Source organism: Eleutherodactylus coqui, chromosome 2, assembly GCF_035609145.1.
Source record: "Eleutherodactylus coqui strain aEleCoq1 chromosome 2, aEleCoq1.hap1, whole genome shotgun sequence".
NCBI classification, from domain to species: Eukaryota; Metazoa; Chordata; class Amphibia; order Anura; family Eleutherodactylidae; genus Eleutherodactylus; species Eleutherodactylus coqui.
This window is the reverse complement of record NC_089838.1, coordinates 309,691,919-309,709,649: the sequence shown is the minus strand read 5'-3', so window position 1 is coordinate 309,709,649 and position 17,731 is coordinate 309,691,919. Positions and strand designations below refer to the sequence as shown.

General features: G+C 43.5%; 1 protein-coding gene across 2 annotated transcripts in view; it reads left to right on the top strand.

Annotated features, from left to right (window-relative positions):
- The window catches only part of OLFM2 (olfactomedin 2), a 309,661-nt gene that overhangs the window by 264,426 nt on the left and 27,504 nt on the right, over positions 1 to 17,731 (top strand). For both annotated transcript variants that reach the window (XM_066593533.1, XM_066593532.1), the window contains exon 5: positions 12,220 to 12,326. In XM_066593533.1, coding sequence (XP_066449630.1) covers positions 12,220 to 12,326 — 107 coding nt within the window. The remainder of the gene's footprint in view (positions 1 to 12,219; positions 12,327 to 17,731) is intronic.

Here is a 17,731-nt window from a genome sequence, read left to right as displayed (position 1 = left end):
GCAGGTTGTGGTCAGAGATGTATGGTGAGGCAGGTTGTGGTCAGAGATGTATAGACGGAATTTGCTGTGGATACAGATGTTTGGATGAGACGGGTTGTGGACTGGAGATTACACGTGGGGAGGTATCAGGAGATTAGGTCAGAGATATATGGAGGGGACAGGTTGTAGACTGGAGATTACATGTGGAGAGATATTGGGACATCTGATCAGAGGCGTTTAGAGAGGACAGGTTCTTACTACCGAGTTTCCCCAAAAATAAGACACTGTCTTATATTAATTTTTGCCCCAAAAGAGGTACAATGTCTTATTTTTGGGGGAGGAGGGGCTTATACTCACTTGGTCCGCGGCATCCCGGTACCTTGTGCTGCTGGTCTCCAGCAGTGATGCGGCAGTCTGCTGTGTCCTCCGCTCTGAGATATCTTCTCCTTTCTGGTGACGGGGCTTTGAATACCCCGCCTCCTGCAAACTGAGCACTGTGATTGGATTGAGCACCAGCCAATCACAGCCGTTCGTTGATGTTATTCACTGAATGGCTGTGAATGATTGAGCATCGGCTCTGATTGTCTGGCGTTCGATCCAATCACAGCGCTCGCTTGGCTGGAGGCGGGGTATGTAAAGCCCCGTCACGAGAAAGAAGAGGATTTCTCAGCGCAGAGGACATGGTAGCCTGCCGCAGCACCAGGGACCGTCGCGAGGGACTCAGACGCCGCGGGCCAAGTGAGTATTGATGGGTTTTTTTTTTCATGTACTTTAGCTAGTGCTTATTTTGGTGGGGAGGGCTTATATTTCAAGCCTCCCCTAAAAAAAATGGGAAGGGCTTTCCTTGGGTAGGTCTGATTTTCGGGGATCATGGTAGTCTTATATGTCATTGATAATATCCTGAACTAAGTTCTGTGGACAATGGGTTGCCAGTGAAAGGATTGGGAGATTGGAGAGACAGAAGAGTAACAGGGTGAGAGGTGGATTAGCTAGGCAGCAGAGTTAAGGACAGATTGGAGGGGTGCGAGATTGTTTAATGGGAGGCTGTAGAAAAGGATATTGCAGTAGTTAAAGGTTACCAGAGATGGCAGACTTGTTGGACTGGGGAAAGTGTGGAGTCATGAACTGTGATTGATAGGTCTAGTGGGGCTGTTGAGAGAGAAATGCATGGAATTACTGATGTCGTGTTCTGTAGAAAACCTTCTGATGGCATTGAAAGTTCTTCACAGTTTTAACAAAAGAGGCTGAGGGCCCTTTTACACGGAATGACTGTTGGGTGCAGATGCGCCTGACAGCTGTCCTAGTGATAATCGCTCCTTTGCTTTTACACAAGAGAGAGTATCGCTGAGTGAATGAAGTCGGAGCCGTCCTGAGATCGCTCCGGCTGCCGGCCTCCATTCACATGAAACAGGCTGTCATCCATAGATGAACAATGTCTTGTTTACACAGGCCAACCATCATTTGATTTTTCTGAGCACGCAAGAGTAACTTACATGTAACTGGTGCTGCGCAACTTGGATCTTAGTGCAGCCCCAGCTTCATATTCTAAGTGTCCTCTTTTATTTGCCTTCTCCTTTGGGCATAAACCTCAGAATGCACTTACTCTGACTCCTCATCTAATGCAATTTCTTATCCTTAAGAAATTACTGTAAATCAGAATGTAAGCTAAATTTTAATTGGCGCTACTAGATTGGTTTGGATATAAAAAGCACAGTAAATGACTTAATGTTACATTACGGAAAATTCTTCAAAGCTTTAACAAGCCACTTCAGCAACAGTTCAATTGCCTTGTAAACTCTTAAAGTATACTTCTCATTTCAGGTAAAATTTAGTGGGCAGATCTTCCTTAAAGCAGTAAATTTGCCTTGTCGTTCATTAACCATCTATGCCTCGCTACTTAAAGTCAATAGCTGGAACAACTCCTTCTGCTCTCCGGCTTCGGTCTTCACTACATCTCCACCGAATGTCTGCCCCCTTCGTTTCTGTGTTCATTAAGAGGACTGATTTCAAAAGTCAACATATCAAGATGGTCATAGAATCTCTGATGCCTTGAGTTTGGGTCAGTAGACCCATGGTTGGGCCAGGACACTTTTCCCCATTATGGGTGTATGGATGTGGCCATAGTTTGCTCATACAAAACCACCCTTGGTGGGGTTTTAAGCACAGCTGTTTCTGAAAAACATGTGTGAGATTTGTGCGTTATTCTTTTTAATGGGGTCATACACATGAGGAATTTTTTTTTTGCCTCTCATCACGATGTGATGCAATGTACGAAAAGAATTGCGCCATCTCCTATCTTTGGCCTACCCTCACATCACATTGTCCATTGTTTTCAATGGGGTCGGAGGCTGCATCATGCCGCATGCCAGGTGTAAGTGATGCAATGTGAGGTTTCCCATTGAAACACTCCAAGGTTCTCCAGCGGAGAATCGCTACTTCCCCAAAGTGATGCGAGGTGGTTTTGATACAGAAACGCTTTGCATCCACGGCAAAATCGCATGTTGGCGAGTTCGGTATCGGCTCGGGTTAATCCCCTGATATTGCACTCACCTCTGTGAAATTAGCCTTAGAGTCAATGAGTACTATAAATCAAGACGGCCTCCTGGTGTATCTGGAAACCAAACAGACAGGACTTGCATGGATTAATTATACAAGAATTCATAGAACATCAAAGAGAGAACACTTGTGTCATGCTCCACCCCCTGAAGCTCCACCCCCTACACTACACATAGCACAGTTCAGAAGGTCTTCCCATGGAGTATTCTGGAAACAAAGCCTAGCATGTATTTATTGCTGCCTTTAAATGTCATTGGGACGCCGTCTGTTATACATCACCCTTGAAATCTGAGGCCCCATCTATAAGACAGTAGTGAAACTTCTCAGACTTTAAACTGCAAGTTTAAGTATAAGGATATGATATTCAAATTTTTCAGGCTATGTGGAGGAGGGAGGGTTTAATATTAGAACATTATGACGATCTTTAAAATTTCCCAAAAGATATGCCGTAAATGAATGGTAGATGCAAGTACCACCTTTGGGTCCTGCACCTATCTCCAGAATTGCCCTTAACTCCCCTATAAACATGCATGCTTGGCACGTGTTAATTAAATGCACGTGTTAATTTTAGCAGATCTGGTAGCAATTTACCACCTGTGGGAATAAAGGATGGGGCATGTTGAAAATCAACATGCCTGATCCTTCCTTTTTCTGACATTTGCTGTTGGGACAGAGTTCAGTGGCCCCTATCCACCTTAGATTCAGGGTGATGCCACAAGAATTCTCATGTTCAGATGGTTTTGTCTAATATGTATGGGCACATTTGGTTGGAGATAAACAATTTTTGGTGACATCAGCTGTCAAGTGGGAAGACACGGCTAAACAACTTATCATATCTCAGATCCTTGCTAATATTGCATGAAAGATAAAAAGGCTGGAACTGCCTAGATGGGGTTCTTTGGGTTCACCGGAGATTCCACACTTTATTTATACTGTATAGATGAAGGGCTTTGTGGCTCCACATTAGCAAGATCTCAGATGCCCCTATATTAATAGCACCCACTTTGTGTCCACATATAGTAATAATGTCCTCCTTTTGCCACTCTAACAGTAATAGTTCACTTTTTGTGTCCCCCTACAGAAATAGTGCCGCCTTTGTGTTACCCTTATGGTAATAGTGACCTCTTTGTGGCTCCTTATAGTAATAATGCCGCCTTTGTGTTACCCCACAGTAATGGTTGCCCTTAAATAGTGCCCCTTTTGTGGTCCTCTATTGTTTGAGTGCCCTCTTTGTCGTTCCCTGCAATGATAGTGCCCCTTTGACTCTCGTTTATTAATCGTGCCCCCTTTGTGGCCCATGCATTCATAGTCTCCCCTTCTTGCCCCCAATACAGTAAACATTCCCCCTTCATTGCCCCTTGGAGTAATAGTGCCCCTTTTGTGTCACCACTATAGTAATAGTTCCCTCTATGTGGCCCTCTACAGTAATAGTGACTTTTTTGTACTTTTGTACTTTCCATCCTATTCTCGGCTCACCTCATTTAAAATTATTTCCTGGTTTCTAACACCTTGTAGCACCTGGCCTGGGATTGTGTATTTTGAAAACCTGCTGCCTTGTCTCCTGCTTTCTGGTTCCTCCTGCGCTGAGATGCCAGAGACAGAGGAGCAGGTTTTCAATACACAATTAAGAACGAAATCATTAAAAAATTATTTACAGTGCGGGCAGAGAATAATGGCAGGGTACGGCACAAAGGAGGATTAATCACACTGAGGACAAATTCTCCTCCTGTCCCACCCCCATCCTTTCCCAGCTGGTCTGCGCCTCCGGCGATTGTAACCCCTGCCCGGTATTGAAAACAGACGCAAACAAACAAATGTAGTTTGTTGTCCTAAAAGGATATGCACACAGCATACTAATGTGGAGAACACAAAATCTAGAGAATGAAACCATAAAGTGGAGTAACTGGAGATATGACACTAACTTACTAATGCGATTAGACCCTGCTCAAAATCGGAGCACTCACCATGATGAGGGCAACCCCACATCAAGAACCTGGGATGACCCTGACTCTCCCTAGTTGTAAATCGAGGATAATGTTTGCTACAGTAAATAACAATGTATGCAGTATAGATGAAAACAAGCAGGCAATGAACCAGATCAAGTACAAATGCAAGAATAGCAATTAGGAGATAGATGTTACAACACTCCAAATGACCTTAACACTATACAGACTTATGTGACAATGGAGCTGATCAGGAGCCACCGACTTGACCAGAAACACCTTCAGACCAGAAGTATAAGTGGCATCCTTCATGAGAAGAATCTGGAATAAATATGCACTGATTGGCCGGCTGGGACACACTCCTCCCAGCCAACCAATTAATTCGCACACCCGCAGAGAAGTGCTCATGTCAGCATCCAATACCAAAATGACACTGAGCATGTGCCGACGTGTAGCTCACGAGGGCTAGGGCTGACACAGTAGCATTACCCTGGTCCTGATTAGAGATGAGCGAGTATACTCGCTAAGGCACATTACTCGAGCGAGTAGTGCCTTAGCCGAGTATCTCCCTGCTCGTCTCTAAAGATTCGGGGGGCGGCGAGCGGCAGGGGAGAGCGGGGAGGAAGGGAGGGGAGATCTCCCTCCCCCCCCCCCCCCCCCCCCATTCCCCACCGCAACTCACCTGTCACCCGCGCCGGCCCCCGAATCTTTAGCGACGAGTGGGAAGATACTCGGCTAAGGCACTACCCGCTCGAGTAATGTGCCTTAGCGAGTATACTCGCTCATCTCTAGTCCTGATCCAACTCGGCCGGTGAGCCGTGACAATGTAAACGTCTTCATTTAATTGTTATCTTTGTCATCCTCTATAATAACATCTCACATGGTTTTCGGAAATCAGTTTGTGAAGCCCATTATTGTCATCCTTGGACCCACCAGACCATATACTGATACTTTGACGGACCATTTTGACCCTGGATATTGGAGTTCACAGCAGCCGCATCTTAAAATTCAGGTTTTAAGTGGGATTAGGTTTTAAAAGAGGGCAAATAACCATTCGTACAACACGGATACATCATGTATTCTGCCTTCTCATTGTCAAGTGAACGAATTTGGACTTCGCGTTAAACAGTTCTTGTCAAGCAGTTGTTCGTACCTATCGGACCATATTACATTCACATCCACCGACTGTTGCTTCTTTAAAATGTTAAAGCCTGGGTCAAGCTCCACAAAAACCTTTTTTTCCCAGAAAGCGATTCAGAGAAACATCAAATATTAATATGATAAAAGTGGATTTTTTTCTGTGCTACCCAGCTGGAAATGAACCCAGTAGAGCAAGGTGTGCGTTAATTGGAAGGCAGAAACTCAAATAATATGATTAGAACATCGGAGCATTTAAAAACCAGCATAATAATTGGCTTTATATATGAGACTATTCCGAGGGTCACAGGTTACTGTTGACTGTGGCGGGCGGAGAGGGGCCATTAGTCACTTTTTAAGCACTGCAATTTTTTTTTAGCTGGGAGTAATAAAGTGCATAAAGTAATTTCTCATAGGTAGAACGGTAACTGGTTATTGCTGAGCTGTTGATGCCAAGTGCGGGGAATTACTTTAAATACTCCAGGGTAATGTATAATTAAATTCCCGTAAACATGTGTTCATAAACCATGAATTCGCATGTTGGTGCTTGGTTTTTTAATTTCCACATTTCACTGTTCATTAGGAAGATGTACGCATTATCTATGTTTTAGAGATACACGGCATAATCCCTGGAATGGATGGAGGAGGATGGGTAACAGCATTACGGAGGCAGTGGTTGCCGGTAAAAAATAATTCTCAACCGAGAGGGCCAGGTAGCAACTCCACAACATCTAGTATGTCACCCACTCTCTCCTTAGCTTCTGTCTGACCACCAGGGGCGTAACTATAGAGGATGCAGGGGATGCGGTTGCACCCGGGCCCAGAAGCCTTAGGGGGCCCATAAGGCCTCTCTTCTCCATATAGGGAACCCAGTACTATGAGTAAAGCATTATAGTTGGGGGCCTAGAAGCTTCACGTTACGCCTCTGCTGACCACTGTATTCAGAGCTGTGAGCCCTGACCTCTCCCCTTGGTGTCTGCATGCCCTATATGTACCCTGTATCAAAGCACAGGCCTATTAAAGTAGAGACCCAAGAGTGGGTCCTATTACAATTGATGTCACTAATGGAGTCACTGTAACTATTGGGAGCATTATTACTACTGGGCACATTATTATTACTGCTGGGGACATTATTATTAGTACTTGGGGCACTATTACAATCTGGGCCACCTGTAATGAGCAGGTGCTGGTTAGGAGTCTCTTGTTGTGACTAGTACAGGCCGATAGCATAGTCAGGGTGAAGCCAATGGTATATGGGTAGTATCGGTTGTGCAACAAGAGTAGCAGGCAGGGAGTGTAGTCAGGGTGAAGCCAGTGGTCGGTATATGGATAATATTGATTGCAGTACAAAGGGAGCAGGCAGGTAGCGGAGTCGGGAAAAGCCAGGGGTCGGTACACAGAGCAATTGTTTGAGGATGAAGGAGCAGGAAAGAGAAGAGCTGGTAGCTCAATAATTACACACTGAGGGAGGGACAGGGACAGGTTTAAATAGTGTGGTTATTTAGCGTGGGATGGAACTAATCCAGAGCTAGGTTGCAGGAGCAAGAAGTAGACAAGGTTTAGGCAGGGAAGACACCGCCTGGCGCTTAGGAGTTTCCAGGTTCGAACCCTGACACCACTACTGGTGGCATTGATACTATTGGGGCCACTACTGAGGGCATAGTTACTAGTTGCGACCACTTGCATAACTGAGGTAAAAACATACGTTGTGATAAACTATGCCCTTAACTACACCCCATTTCGCCTTGGCTGGTATTTTTTTGTGACAAAGGTGGAAACCCTGTTCTCACCGGCAACAAGAATGTTATAGGATGCCACAACAGACTGATTGCATGAAGGATGTCTGTCTCCATGTACAGATTTTATGTGCAATCTCCATTGGAGTACCAGTATGGGATCACATGGGTGTCGACACCAGAATCAGGGGCCCACTTATCTTTCCCTTTGCACCCAACAACAAACACTTGTTCGGGTTTATCCCATAATACTGTGTGCATGCCGGAACATGTGCACACTTAGCATTTATATAATAGTCCCCTCCGACCTCTCATGACACCCCTGCTGGTGGCACCTCATCATTCAATCCACATCATATTCTGAAAGTTACACATACCTCAAATTGTTTACAGGTCCTTTTACATGCGACGATCACAGTTCAAATTCTCGCTAGATCATGGGAATCTGAACAATAATTGTTCAATGTAAACACTGCCAACGATTGAAGGACTAAACAACGATTGGCCCAGGTACATAGGCAGTCATTCAACTATGAACTACTGGCTTTTTACTGTGAATAGAGGCGGGTTGCCAGAACGATCTTCAGCCCGCTCCACCCCCATTCACTGAGCATTGATCGCTCCTGTGCAGCAGCGCCCTACAATCGTCCCGTGTAAAAGTGCCCTTACATTATCAACCACTACTTTAGCATGGTACTTTTGTTACACTACTTCCAACTATTGCAAGGGAATATTGGACTTATTGGCTTTAGTAATCTGATTACAGCTCCCATATCTCAGCAGGCTTCTGTCTTTGTCCGGCGCAAGGGCTAAGGTTCTTTTCACTCCCGATAGCTATACCCCCGTAGACCGAGACCATAATGTTATGTATTTACATAGTTAATAATGTTGAAAATAGACACAGGTTCAACAACTCCAATTTATAACCCTTCCATATCAATCCAGAGGAAGGTAAAAAACCCTATGAGGCGCATTCCAATTTCTCCATATTGGGGCAAAATACCTCCTTGACTCAAAGTATGCCAGGCAGAAGAAATACCTAGATGAATGTCCCATCTCCAGAAGTCTAGTGCTCATAACTCATAATATACTCTGCTTTCAAGTAAGGCATCCAGGCCCTTCTTGAATTGTTCGATGAATTAACCATCACAACATTGTGGGGCAGAAAGTCTCATAGTCTCATTGGTCTTACAGTAAAGAATCTCCATCTATGATGATAGTGAAACCTTCTTTCCTCTAGACATAGAGGTTGGCTTCTTTTCATTTTCATAAGTCTAGATGTAAAAAGATCATTAGACAGATTTCTGACCTGTCCAGGTATTTGTGCATTGTAATTAGATCACCCCTGAGCTGTTTCTTTTCTAGACTGAATTACCCTAAATTTGATTACCTGGGTTTTCTGGGACCTTACTGCTGATGGCCTATCCTTAGTATTTGTGTTGAGCGAACTGGACCACTCAAACCCTGCTTCAGGTTGAACTTTACTAAAAGTTTGGTTGGCAGGAAAGCTGAACCTCAGGTAGTTCGTTCTGGCCAAACCCACCAGAAAGAAAATAATGGTGCTCAAAGCAGTTAGCATTGTTGCCTTGCAATGCTGGGGTCCTAGGTTCAAATCTGACCAAAGACATCTACATGAATAGATGTTATTCACTTATATTAGGGATATTGGTGAAATTCAAACTAATTTGGACTGAACCAAACTTTTTTTGCCGAAAATTTGGTAGACTGGCCAAGCCAAAGTTTTCAAACGTTTGCTTAACACTATTGAGAATATTAGGTCATTAATATCATAGGATTAAGGGACTGACTCACAACACAACCAACGATCATCTGACTAAGGGCGTTGTGGTGCTGTACATGTTCTCTGCTTGCTTTATTACACAACACTCCATATATTTTAAAGTGGCTGCACCTGGTATTGCAACTCAGTCCCATTCATCTGACTGGACAGCAAGGAGTTGCAGTACCAGGTACAACCATTACAAAATATCTGGAAATATCATAAAGGGAACAAGAAAATAGAGAAGCTCACCTGTGCTTAGGAGCTCGCACTACACCACTGCCGCAGAGAGGTACAACCATTACAAAATATCTGGAAACATGCCTGGTAAAAAATGAAGAGTAGTGCCTCTTCAATCAGCTGATCGGTGGGATTGTTGAAAGTTGGATCTCCACCAATCTGATATTAGTGGCCTATCCCATAGATAGGCCATCAATACCAAAGTCCCCTCAAAAAACCCTTTACGTTGAGAAACCTCAATAATATTGAGTGAACCGAACCAGTAGAACCCAGTTTTGGGTTGAACTTAGCTAAAATCTCAGTGTGAGTTTGTGCCAAAACGAGACCACGCCGAGCTTTTAGAAAGTTCAACCTGAAACAGGGCTCTACTGGTTTAGTTCGCTCAACACTAGTATTCAAGGCTGGTGTATAACACTGTCTAAGAGCCATAAAAGCCCTGAATAACACTTAGTTATGGCTCTTAGACAGTGTTATACATCAGTTTTACAAAAATTCGCTCTTAGCTAATCCTTAAGTCTTTTCAGTGTAATTTTTATCCACTGTTTTACTACTCTATTTAATACATAATTGGTCATTTTTCATCCTCGACCCAAGTACATAACCTTCCATTTATCTATATTAAACGTCAATTGCTATTTCTCTGCCCAAACCTCCAGCTACGCCAAATCCCTCGGTAATATTATATTATCTTCCTCTGTGTTGATTATCTAATAGGGCTTATTATCATCTGCAAATGTTGAAATGGTCCTCTGTAAGTCCTCTACAAGGTCAATAATAAAAAGAAAACGGCCCAATAATGACTCCTGAGGTACCTCTCTCTTAACCCCTTCAATACTGACCCCTGTGATACCCCACGAGTAACAGTGACCCAATTGGAGTATGAATCATAAATAACCATCCTATGTTTTTACAATTCCCATGTAATCTTCTATGTAATGGCCAACATCTCTACACTGAATAGACATTTTATTAGAAGCCTCCAGCTAGTAGCATGTTCGATGTCCTTTGGCCTTCAGAATCGCATCAATTCATCATGGTGTCCATCTACAGGTACCAGGAGACCCAGGGTGTTGCAAGAGAACATTCTCCACACCATTACTCCAACAGCCAAAATTGTCAATATTTGACAGGAAGGGTTCATCGATTCATGCTGCTTGCACCAAATTCTGACCTCCCATCAGCACGGTGCAAAAGAAATCTGGATTCATCTGACCGGGAGATGTTTTTCCACTGCTCAGTGATGCAGATTTTGCACTTTTTTGTCTACTGCAGTCTCGTCTTTCTATTTCTCTTAGACAGCAGTAGATGTGTTTAGCTTCAGTTTCCTTGACTATGCATGGCCTGGTCATCACAACAATTCTTGACATCCTCCTCAGACCCCTTTTGTAGACGAGTTGTTTCCATCCCCAGGATCCTTTTTTGCTGGATGTTTTTCTGGATTTTGATATACTCTCCACTCCACTGCGTTAGAAAGTCCCACATGGCAATGATGGCCCTGACTAATCTAACACCGATGACCAGGCCTTGTTGGAAGCCGCTCAGAACGCTGGATTTCCAATTCTAATATTGATTCACGCTGAAACTGATCCACTAAAAACTTGTCAAGTGATTTCATACGGCACTCCGCTGTCACGGGGAGAATTTCCATACAGGAAACCTCCAATCGTGAAAAGGGCCAGGAGCGCTAATAAAGGGGCCATTCAGTGCGTGTTATTTCTCTAAGGGCTCAGTCAGACAAGCGTTATTTTTCACGCATGTTAGGTGCGTTTGCGATCCGCATCTATTAGAACCGATGCCTTCCAATGAAAGCGGTCACATGTGCGTTTTTTACAAGCGAATAAAATTCACACCTGCAAAAAATAGGACAGCGTTTTGCAATTCGCACAGCGCAATTTCTTTATCCCCACGGGGAGTCCCCTTGTCACTGAACACTGTGACGGTGCTGTTATAGTGTTCAGTGATGAGAGGATTCCCCGTGGGGATGAAGGAATCCCCCGCCAGCTGTGGCAGATGTTCGCGATCTTCTCCCTATGTTTTCAATGGGGCCAGGACCCCTGCTAGGGCTGTCACAGTCACAGCAGGGGATAGCGATGGGAACTCACTTTTATATGCGAATCGTGCCATCATGTGACCGCACAAACAATGCGAATTTAAAAACGCATCTGCCGCTTTGGTCACACGAATTTTATACATGTGTTTTGCGAATGCATTTCCCACACCTAAATGCGTGCGCAAAAACGCTCGTCTGACTGAGCCCTAAGGGTGTAGTCTTGTATTATTTTTAATTATACCCGCAGAGGGGGGAAGGCTATAACTAGAGATTAGTGAGTATACTCGCTAAAGGCAATTGCTCGAGCGAGCATTGTCTTTAGCGAGTACCTGCCCGCTCAAGACCAAAGGGTCGGGTGCCGGCGGCGGGCAGGGAGCTGCGGGGGAGAGCGGGGCGGAACGGAGGGGAGATCTCTCTCTCCCTCTCTCCCTCTCTCCCCCCTGCTCCCTCCTGCTGACTGCCGCTATTCATCGCTCCCCTGCGCCGGCACCCGAACCTTCTGTCTCGAGCGGGCAGGTACTCGCTAAAGGCAATGCTCGCTCGAGCAATTGCCTTTAGCGAGTATACTCGCTCATCTCTAGCTATAACCCAAAGTCCTCGGGGTTGTCCAATTATAAGGCCAATGGATATAGTTTTGGGTTTCCAGGAACAGGAGATCGTTCTATGTTAAACTACAGTCTCTTCTGAATCTTTTTCTCTTTCATTATCTAGAAGTGTGAAATTTCGCCTTAGAAGCATCTAAGCTCCTTCTATAAATATAATCCTTCTCACCGCTTTCATATCCCTTCTCAATTTCAGGTTGTGGTAAACTCACAGGCGTCAGTAACCCAATCACAATACGTGCCTCGGGGTCCAGGTTTGGGTCGTGGATGACGGATACTATGGCTCCCAGCGCAGATAATAGGGTGAGTCATCAGATACATGCTCTAAAGCTCAATGCGGTAACTTTAACGGCATTTTTCTAATCTGTTCGCTATAGAAAGCCACAGGCTACGAAACCAACTGCAATATAAGGCTCAAGTAACAAGGAATTATCGTTGTACGTTGTGAAGTTGGCTTCTAGGAACGAAAGGGAGTTTACTGAGTACAAACCATTGAGCCATTATGTTGTCTCGGATTGGAAGTGTTAGGCCGGTGACTTATTGCATGTTTTCCTCTTCTCACTGGTGCAATGTTTAATGTTGAAGTAGGACGTAATCTGCTTGTGTCCGGCAATTTTTTTTCTGTAGTGACATATGAGGAGGCACCCAAAAAAGCAGGCATCTTCTTCTTGTAGGCACGGCCTTACTCCTACCGGCTTCTGCTCCTAGGTGAATGTCTACGCTGTGTGGGCAGGTGCATTGTCATGGTGGCAGAACCAGTCAACTGTTTGGCCACACAGCGCTGAGTGTTGAGCAATGCTTGACCCCCGTATTCACCCAATCTTGTTTCGAGTACTCGGAACAGTGGAAAAGGAAACAAAATTTCCCAGCTGCACGTTGTTGATATGAATCGGCCATCACAGAATAAGCGAAAAACTGGACAATTTGTTGGAAAAAAATTCACTGGAGCCGAACCCAACCTTTCCCAACAATGTTGGCTGGCGTACCACCACAAAAGAGTTCCACAGACATTCACCTAACAGAAGCTGGTACTAGTAACACCTCATCCACCCTCTCGTATAAATGGTGGTGTTAATTCATGTCATGTCATAAATTGTTGCCTATTGTACTATATTATATGGCTTTCAACTCACATGTGTGTACTAGGACCTGGTACCCTGGGTGGCAAGGTAAGTGCTATGCCTCCAGGGAGGACTCACACAGTAGGTCCTGTCATCGCCTTTGAGTCCCATAAACTCCATTATGGGACTCAAAAGGTGAGGGAACGGCGAGTTTCGGGAAGCGGTGTTTTATACTCACCAGGTGCCCCATTCTAGTGTTGTGTTCCTATGAAGTTGGCTGGCACACACAGTGCGACTCTTTTCAGATGACTGTGTGCGTGTTCTCCCCCATTCATCTCTATGTGAGCGTACATGCACAGAATCATCTGAAAAGAGAATGGCGTAGATTATACCAAAAAGCTACATGGAGGTGACAACTAGTGCCTATTAATACATTCATTGCTGCTAGATGTACTCAGGATTACTTAGACCTCTGTATGAAACTTCGGTTTGAATAGATATGTGCCACATAACCTAGTTTCAGTAGTTTCCTCCATTAATGAGGCAAGTATTAATAAGCTACCGCTTCTTCTAATTTCTACTTGTGGCATGGCTCTAAATGGTCATGTCAGATCCTGCATCTTTAGGAATTGTAAAAAATTCCAAAACAACCAATAGATTAGGATCATATCAACCTGTCTTTGGAGGGATTGGAAAGGGTCTCTCTTACCCCCTGTTTCCCTGAGGGGAAGGGAGGGGCACAAGTACTTAGGTGGTGGTCCCCTTAAGGGGTGTAGCAGCTTTGCCCCTTCTTTCTCATCACCCTCCTTGTGTGGTTTTAGGGCTTACCTCTTCTCCTTCCCTGCAACTTCCTCTAGCAGAACACCCCACCCCTTTCTTTCTTATGCCTTTACTCATTGCTTCTACTTTAAAAACAAACAAAACAAAAAAAACACTTTTTTCTACTTTTTCATATATGTTATTTTTTTTTATTTTAGTCATGTAGGTATATATAACTGAATGTAACACATAAAAATGTAATTGTTGGGGTAGTGAGGGGTCAGCTTCTATGTGTTTCAGTTTTTCTTGCAGTACCTCTATTAAGTCACAGTAGGCGGTGTTGCAGTGAGAAATGGGGAAGTGGGAGCTTCCAAGCAAAATGGACTTTTATGCAACTGAAAGTTCTGATAATGTGCGGTTATAAAGGTTAATAAATGCGGTGACAACTCCCACCCAGCAACAAGAATAACGGTTATAGCGTACTGATTCCACTTATGAATGCAAGTGCCTAGTGCTAAAGGGGGTATAGGTTGAAGCTGACATCCCATCAAACCCATCTTCAGATAAGATGAAGGAAGTGCCAAAAAGCAGATTATAAATAAAGGTTCTAGGCACGTAAGACACTGCTTTCCACGTGTTTTGTATCAGTAAACTAGAACTTTTGTAATGGTAAATCTGCCCCAATGTCCATTTTCTATTGTTTCTTCTTTAACTCAAGCTATCATATGTTTCATACACAATGAAGGTGCTTACAGTGAAGGAGGACTATAGCAATAATTAAAGGAAGTCTGTCACCTAATTCTAGCAGTATAAATCAATCCTATCCTAAGATGTGGGCCAGAGCGGTGAAACTTACTAAGACCATATATTGTTCAACAGATCTTCCCATTCAGAAATATCTTCTTTTTGGTGTTTCTGTGGTATGCAAATTGCTGGTAAGCAGTCCGATGGGCGTTTCATCTCCGTAACTCATCCAGGCTCCCTCCCCCCTCTTACATTGAACACTTCCACCCTAACGTTGATTGACATCTCCAGTTTAGATTGACATCTCACCTATTGGTTTCAAATAGGCCTTGTGCATGGGGATCCAGAACATGCACAGTGACATACTCTTGGCCACTAATGTTCCTAAAGGATGTCATGCACATGCACCATCCTCCATCAGACACACCAGGCTGCAAGTGAAGAACAGCCCAGGTGCAGGCGCAATCTGTTCGGAACATATAGCTAATAGGTCAATCAACACTATGATGGACATGTTTAATGAGAGGGTGGGAAGAGCTTGGCGACTCCAAGAAATGAACTACCCATCGGTGGGTTTTCCATCCATTTACATTTTGTACAAGAAGATGTTTCTGGATGGGAGGATCTGTTGAACAATATAAAGTATAGTTATTTTCATCTCCCTGCCCTACATTTTATGATAGGATTCATTTATACTGCTATAATTAGGAGACAGACTTCCTTCAACTGACCCTCGACGATCTACTGCCCAAAGAGTTGGGCATAAATACTTTATAACCGAACAACCCCTTTAAAGAGGTATTCTGGGCACAGATTAACATTTTAAAATTTATTGTACATCATCATAATAAGTCATTCTGTAATAAAGTCACTTTACCTGATCTAGCTACTTTCTTCATTTTCTATCTGCCATGTGACCCTCAACCTCAAAAATATCTCCACTTCCTCTGACATCTTGTCCACATTTGCTATCATGTGACCCTCAACCTCAAAAATATCTCCACTTCCTCTGACATCTTGTCCACATTTGCTACTTCCTCTTGTCCATAGCCTCTAGCATTCTGTGAGCAGTGCATGATGGGAGGACAGGGGTGGAAGCACTGCACTGTATTGCTCATGTGCCGCTCAGCGTGCCGAAAGCTCCTGTCTGTCTGCTTTAGCCGTTTTTCTCTGCCTCACTCAGTTGGTGCCAGTAAGTGGTAGGACCTTCAAGATGGGGGCGGAGTTATAGCGCTGGCCAGTAAACAAGCTCTATGCATGCTGGCACTTGTAGTTAACAGTCTGGATGCTATGTTTACTGCAGAAGTGAAGCATGTAAACACAGCAGCAGATTGGCGGATGCATGAGATGAAGAAGAGGGTCTAGAGAAGCAGATGAAAGGTACAGGCGCCATAACATAGCTCTACGTCCTATATTTAGGTATTTTTAGATTTTCCATGTTTTGCCCCATAAAAAACATTTAAATCCAATTACCCTTTTGAAACAAACAGTCCTTAGTTTTATTTTAGACTCCATTTTTCACCATTATATACTTAGGAGGAGTGATGAGTAAACTTTTGAAAAGTTCTGTTTGTCCAGTTTACCAATGATCCAAATAGTTCAAAGACGAACCAGAAGTTGAAGAAAACCCCTAAAGCGGGTGTATAACATTGTCTAAGAGCGTTATACAGGGATTTTATGGCTTTAGACAGTGTTATACACCAGTGTTTAGCACTAGTTTTCAGTGAACCAAACCACCAAAACTTTGTTTCGTGTAGAACTTTGCCAAAAGCTTGGTTTGGGTTCATGCCAAACCGAACTTTTAGCAAAGAACGACCCAAAATGGTGATTCTGGTTCAGTTTGCTCAACACTACTTAGAAGTCTATGATGGTAAAACTTGCAATTTATGAGAAAAGTAGGTGGGGTTCCTAAGGAGATGGAGTTTAGACCAAATGTATTAAACAAACTAATTACAACAATCACAGCCTCAACATTGAAATGTTTGCTCAATGAAAAGCTATTAATCCATCGTATGTAAGTTTTGGTATTATGATCCTCCCATTACCAGGGAAACCAAGTGTTTTCCATTCCAACCACAATTTAAACTGTGCTTCATTTAGCAGTGAAAATACAGCGAAGCCAGAACATTCAAGCTGCTTTTACCTAATCTGTTTTATCCCCCATGGAACAAGCCAAGCGCAGCTAATGAAATTAAAGGATTTAGAAGGAGTCTAAGTAGCATGACAGATGAAATGTCTCCATGAATATACCAACCGCTGTAGCATGGATGAAAAACATTTACAAAAAAGTGACCTATGGGAGCTTGATAATTCTCTGTATACCTGAAGCTGAGATCTAAGGCATAATCACATCCAGTAGAGCAGAGGCTTCGGCATTTTCAAAGTTCATCTCTACAAAGAAGTAAAAGTTGAAAAAGTCTTGTGAACTTTCAGATGGTAGACACAAAAAAGAGTTGAGTAGGAGAAACCATAGAAGAAGTCGCTCAGTGGTAGACATGATAAATGACAGTCGACAATGCGGTAAGAGTCAAGCTCCATATAAACCACTCCCGCTGTTCGAAAGTTGTTAAAACTACAAAACATCATCTTCCTTTATGTTCTTCTCCGACGTGCTGAAAGTTTTCGAGAGGGAACAATCGAAGTATTGTCTTATTATGCTGTTTGGAAACACAATTTTTATTGTGTTTGAACTTAGTCCAAAAAAAGTCCCAGTGGTCTTCACGCTGGCATCAGAACTATTGAAAGGTAGGTCTTTTTGTAAAATTATTGACGGCACCTGGGAAGAGCAGTTCATGGAGGTTTTACGAGACTAGAGAAGACTCTAGTTGCTTGGGAAGCTGCGTACATAGAAGGAAGAGGTGAGTAGTTCCAGTTTTGAAGATGTTTGAACAGAAAAGTACAAAGAAGAGACTAAGAGGTTTGTTATAAATTCCTAATCCAGGAAGATTATTTAAAGTGATTTTTATAAAAGATATTTAAGTGAACCCATAGTGGCAGATGGAAGCACTGGCAATGTTCTGCAGAATTTATATCTTTAGGGCTCAGACAGATGGGCATTTTTATGTGCGCATGTTACTTGCGTTTGCGATCCGCATCTATTAAGAATCAATGCTTTTCAATGGCAGCGGTCATATGCCCGGTATT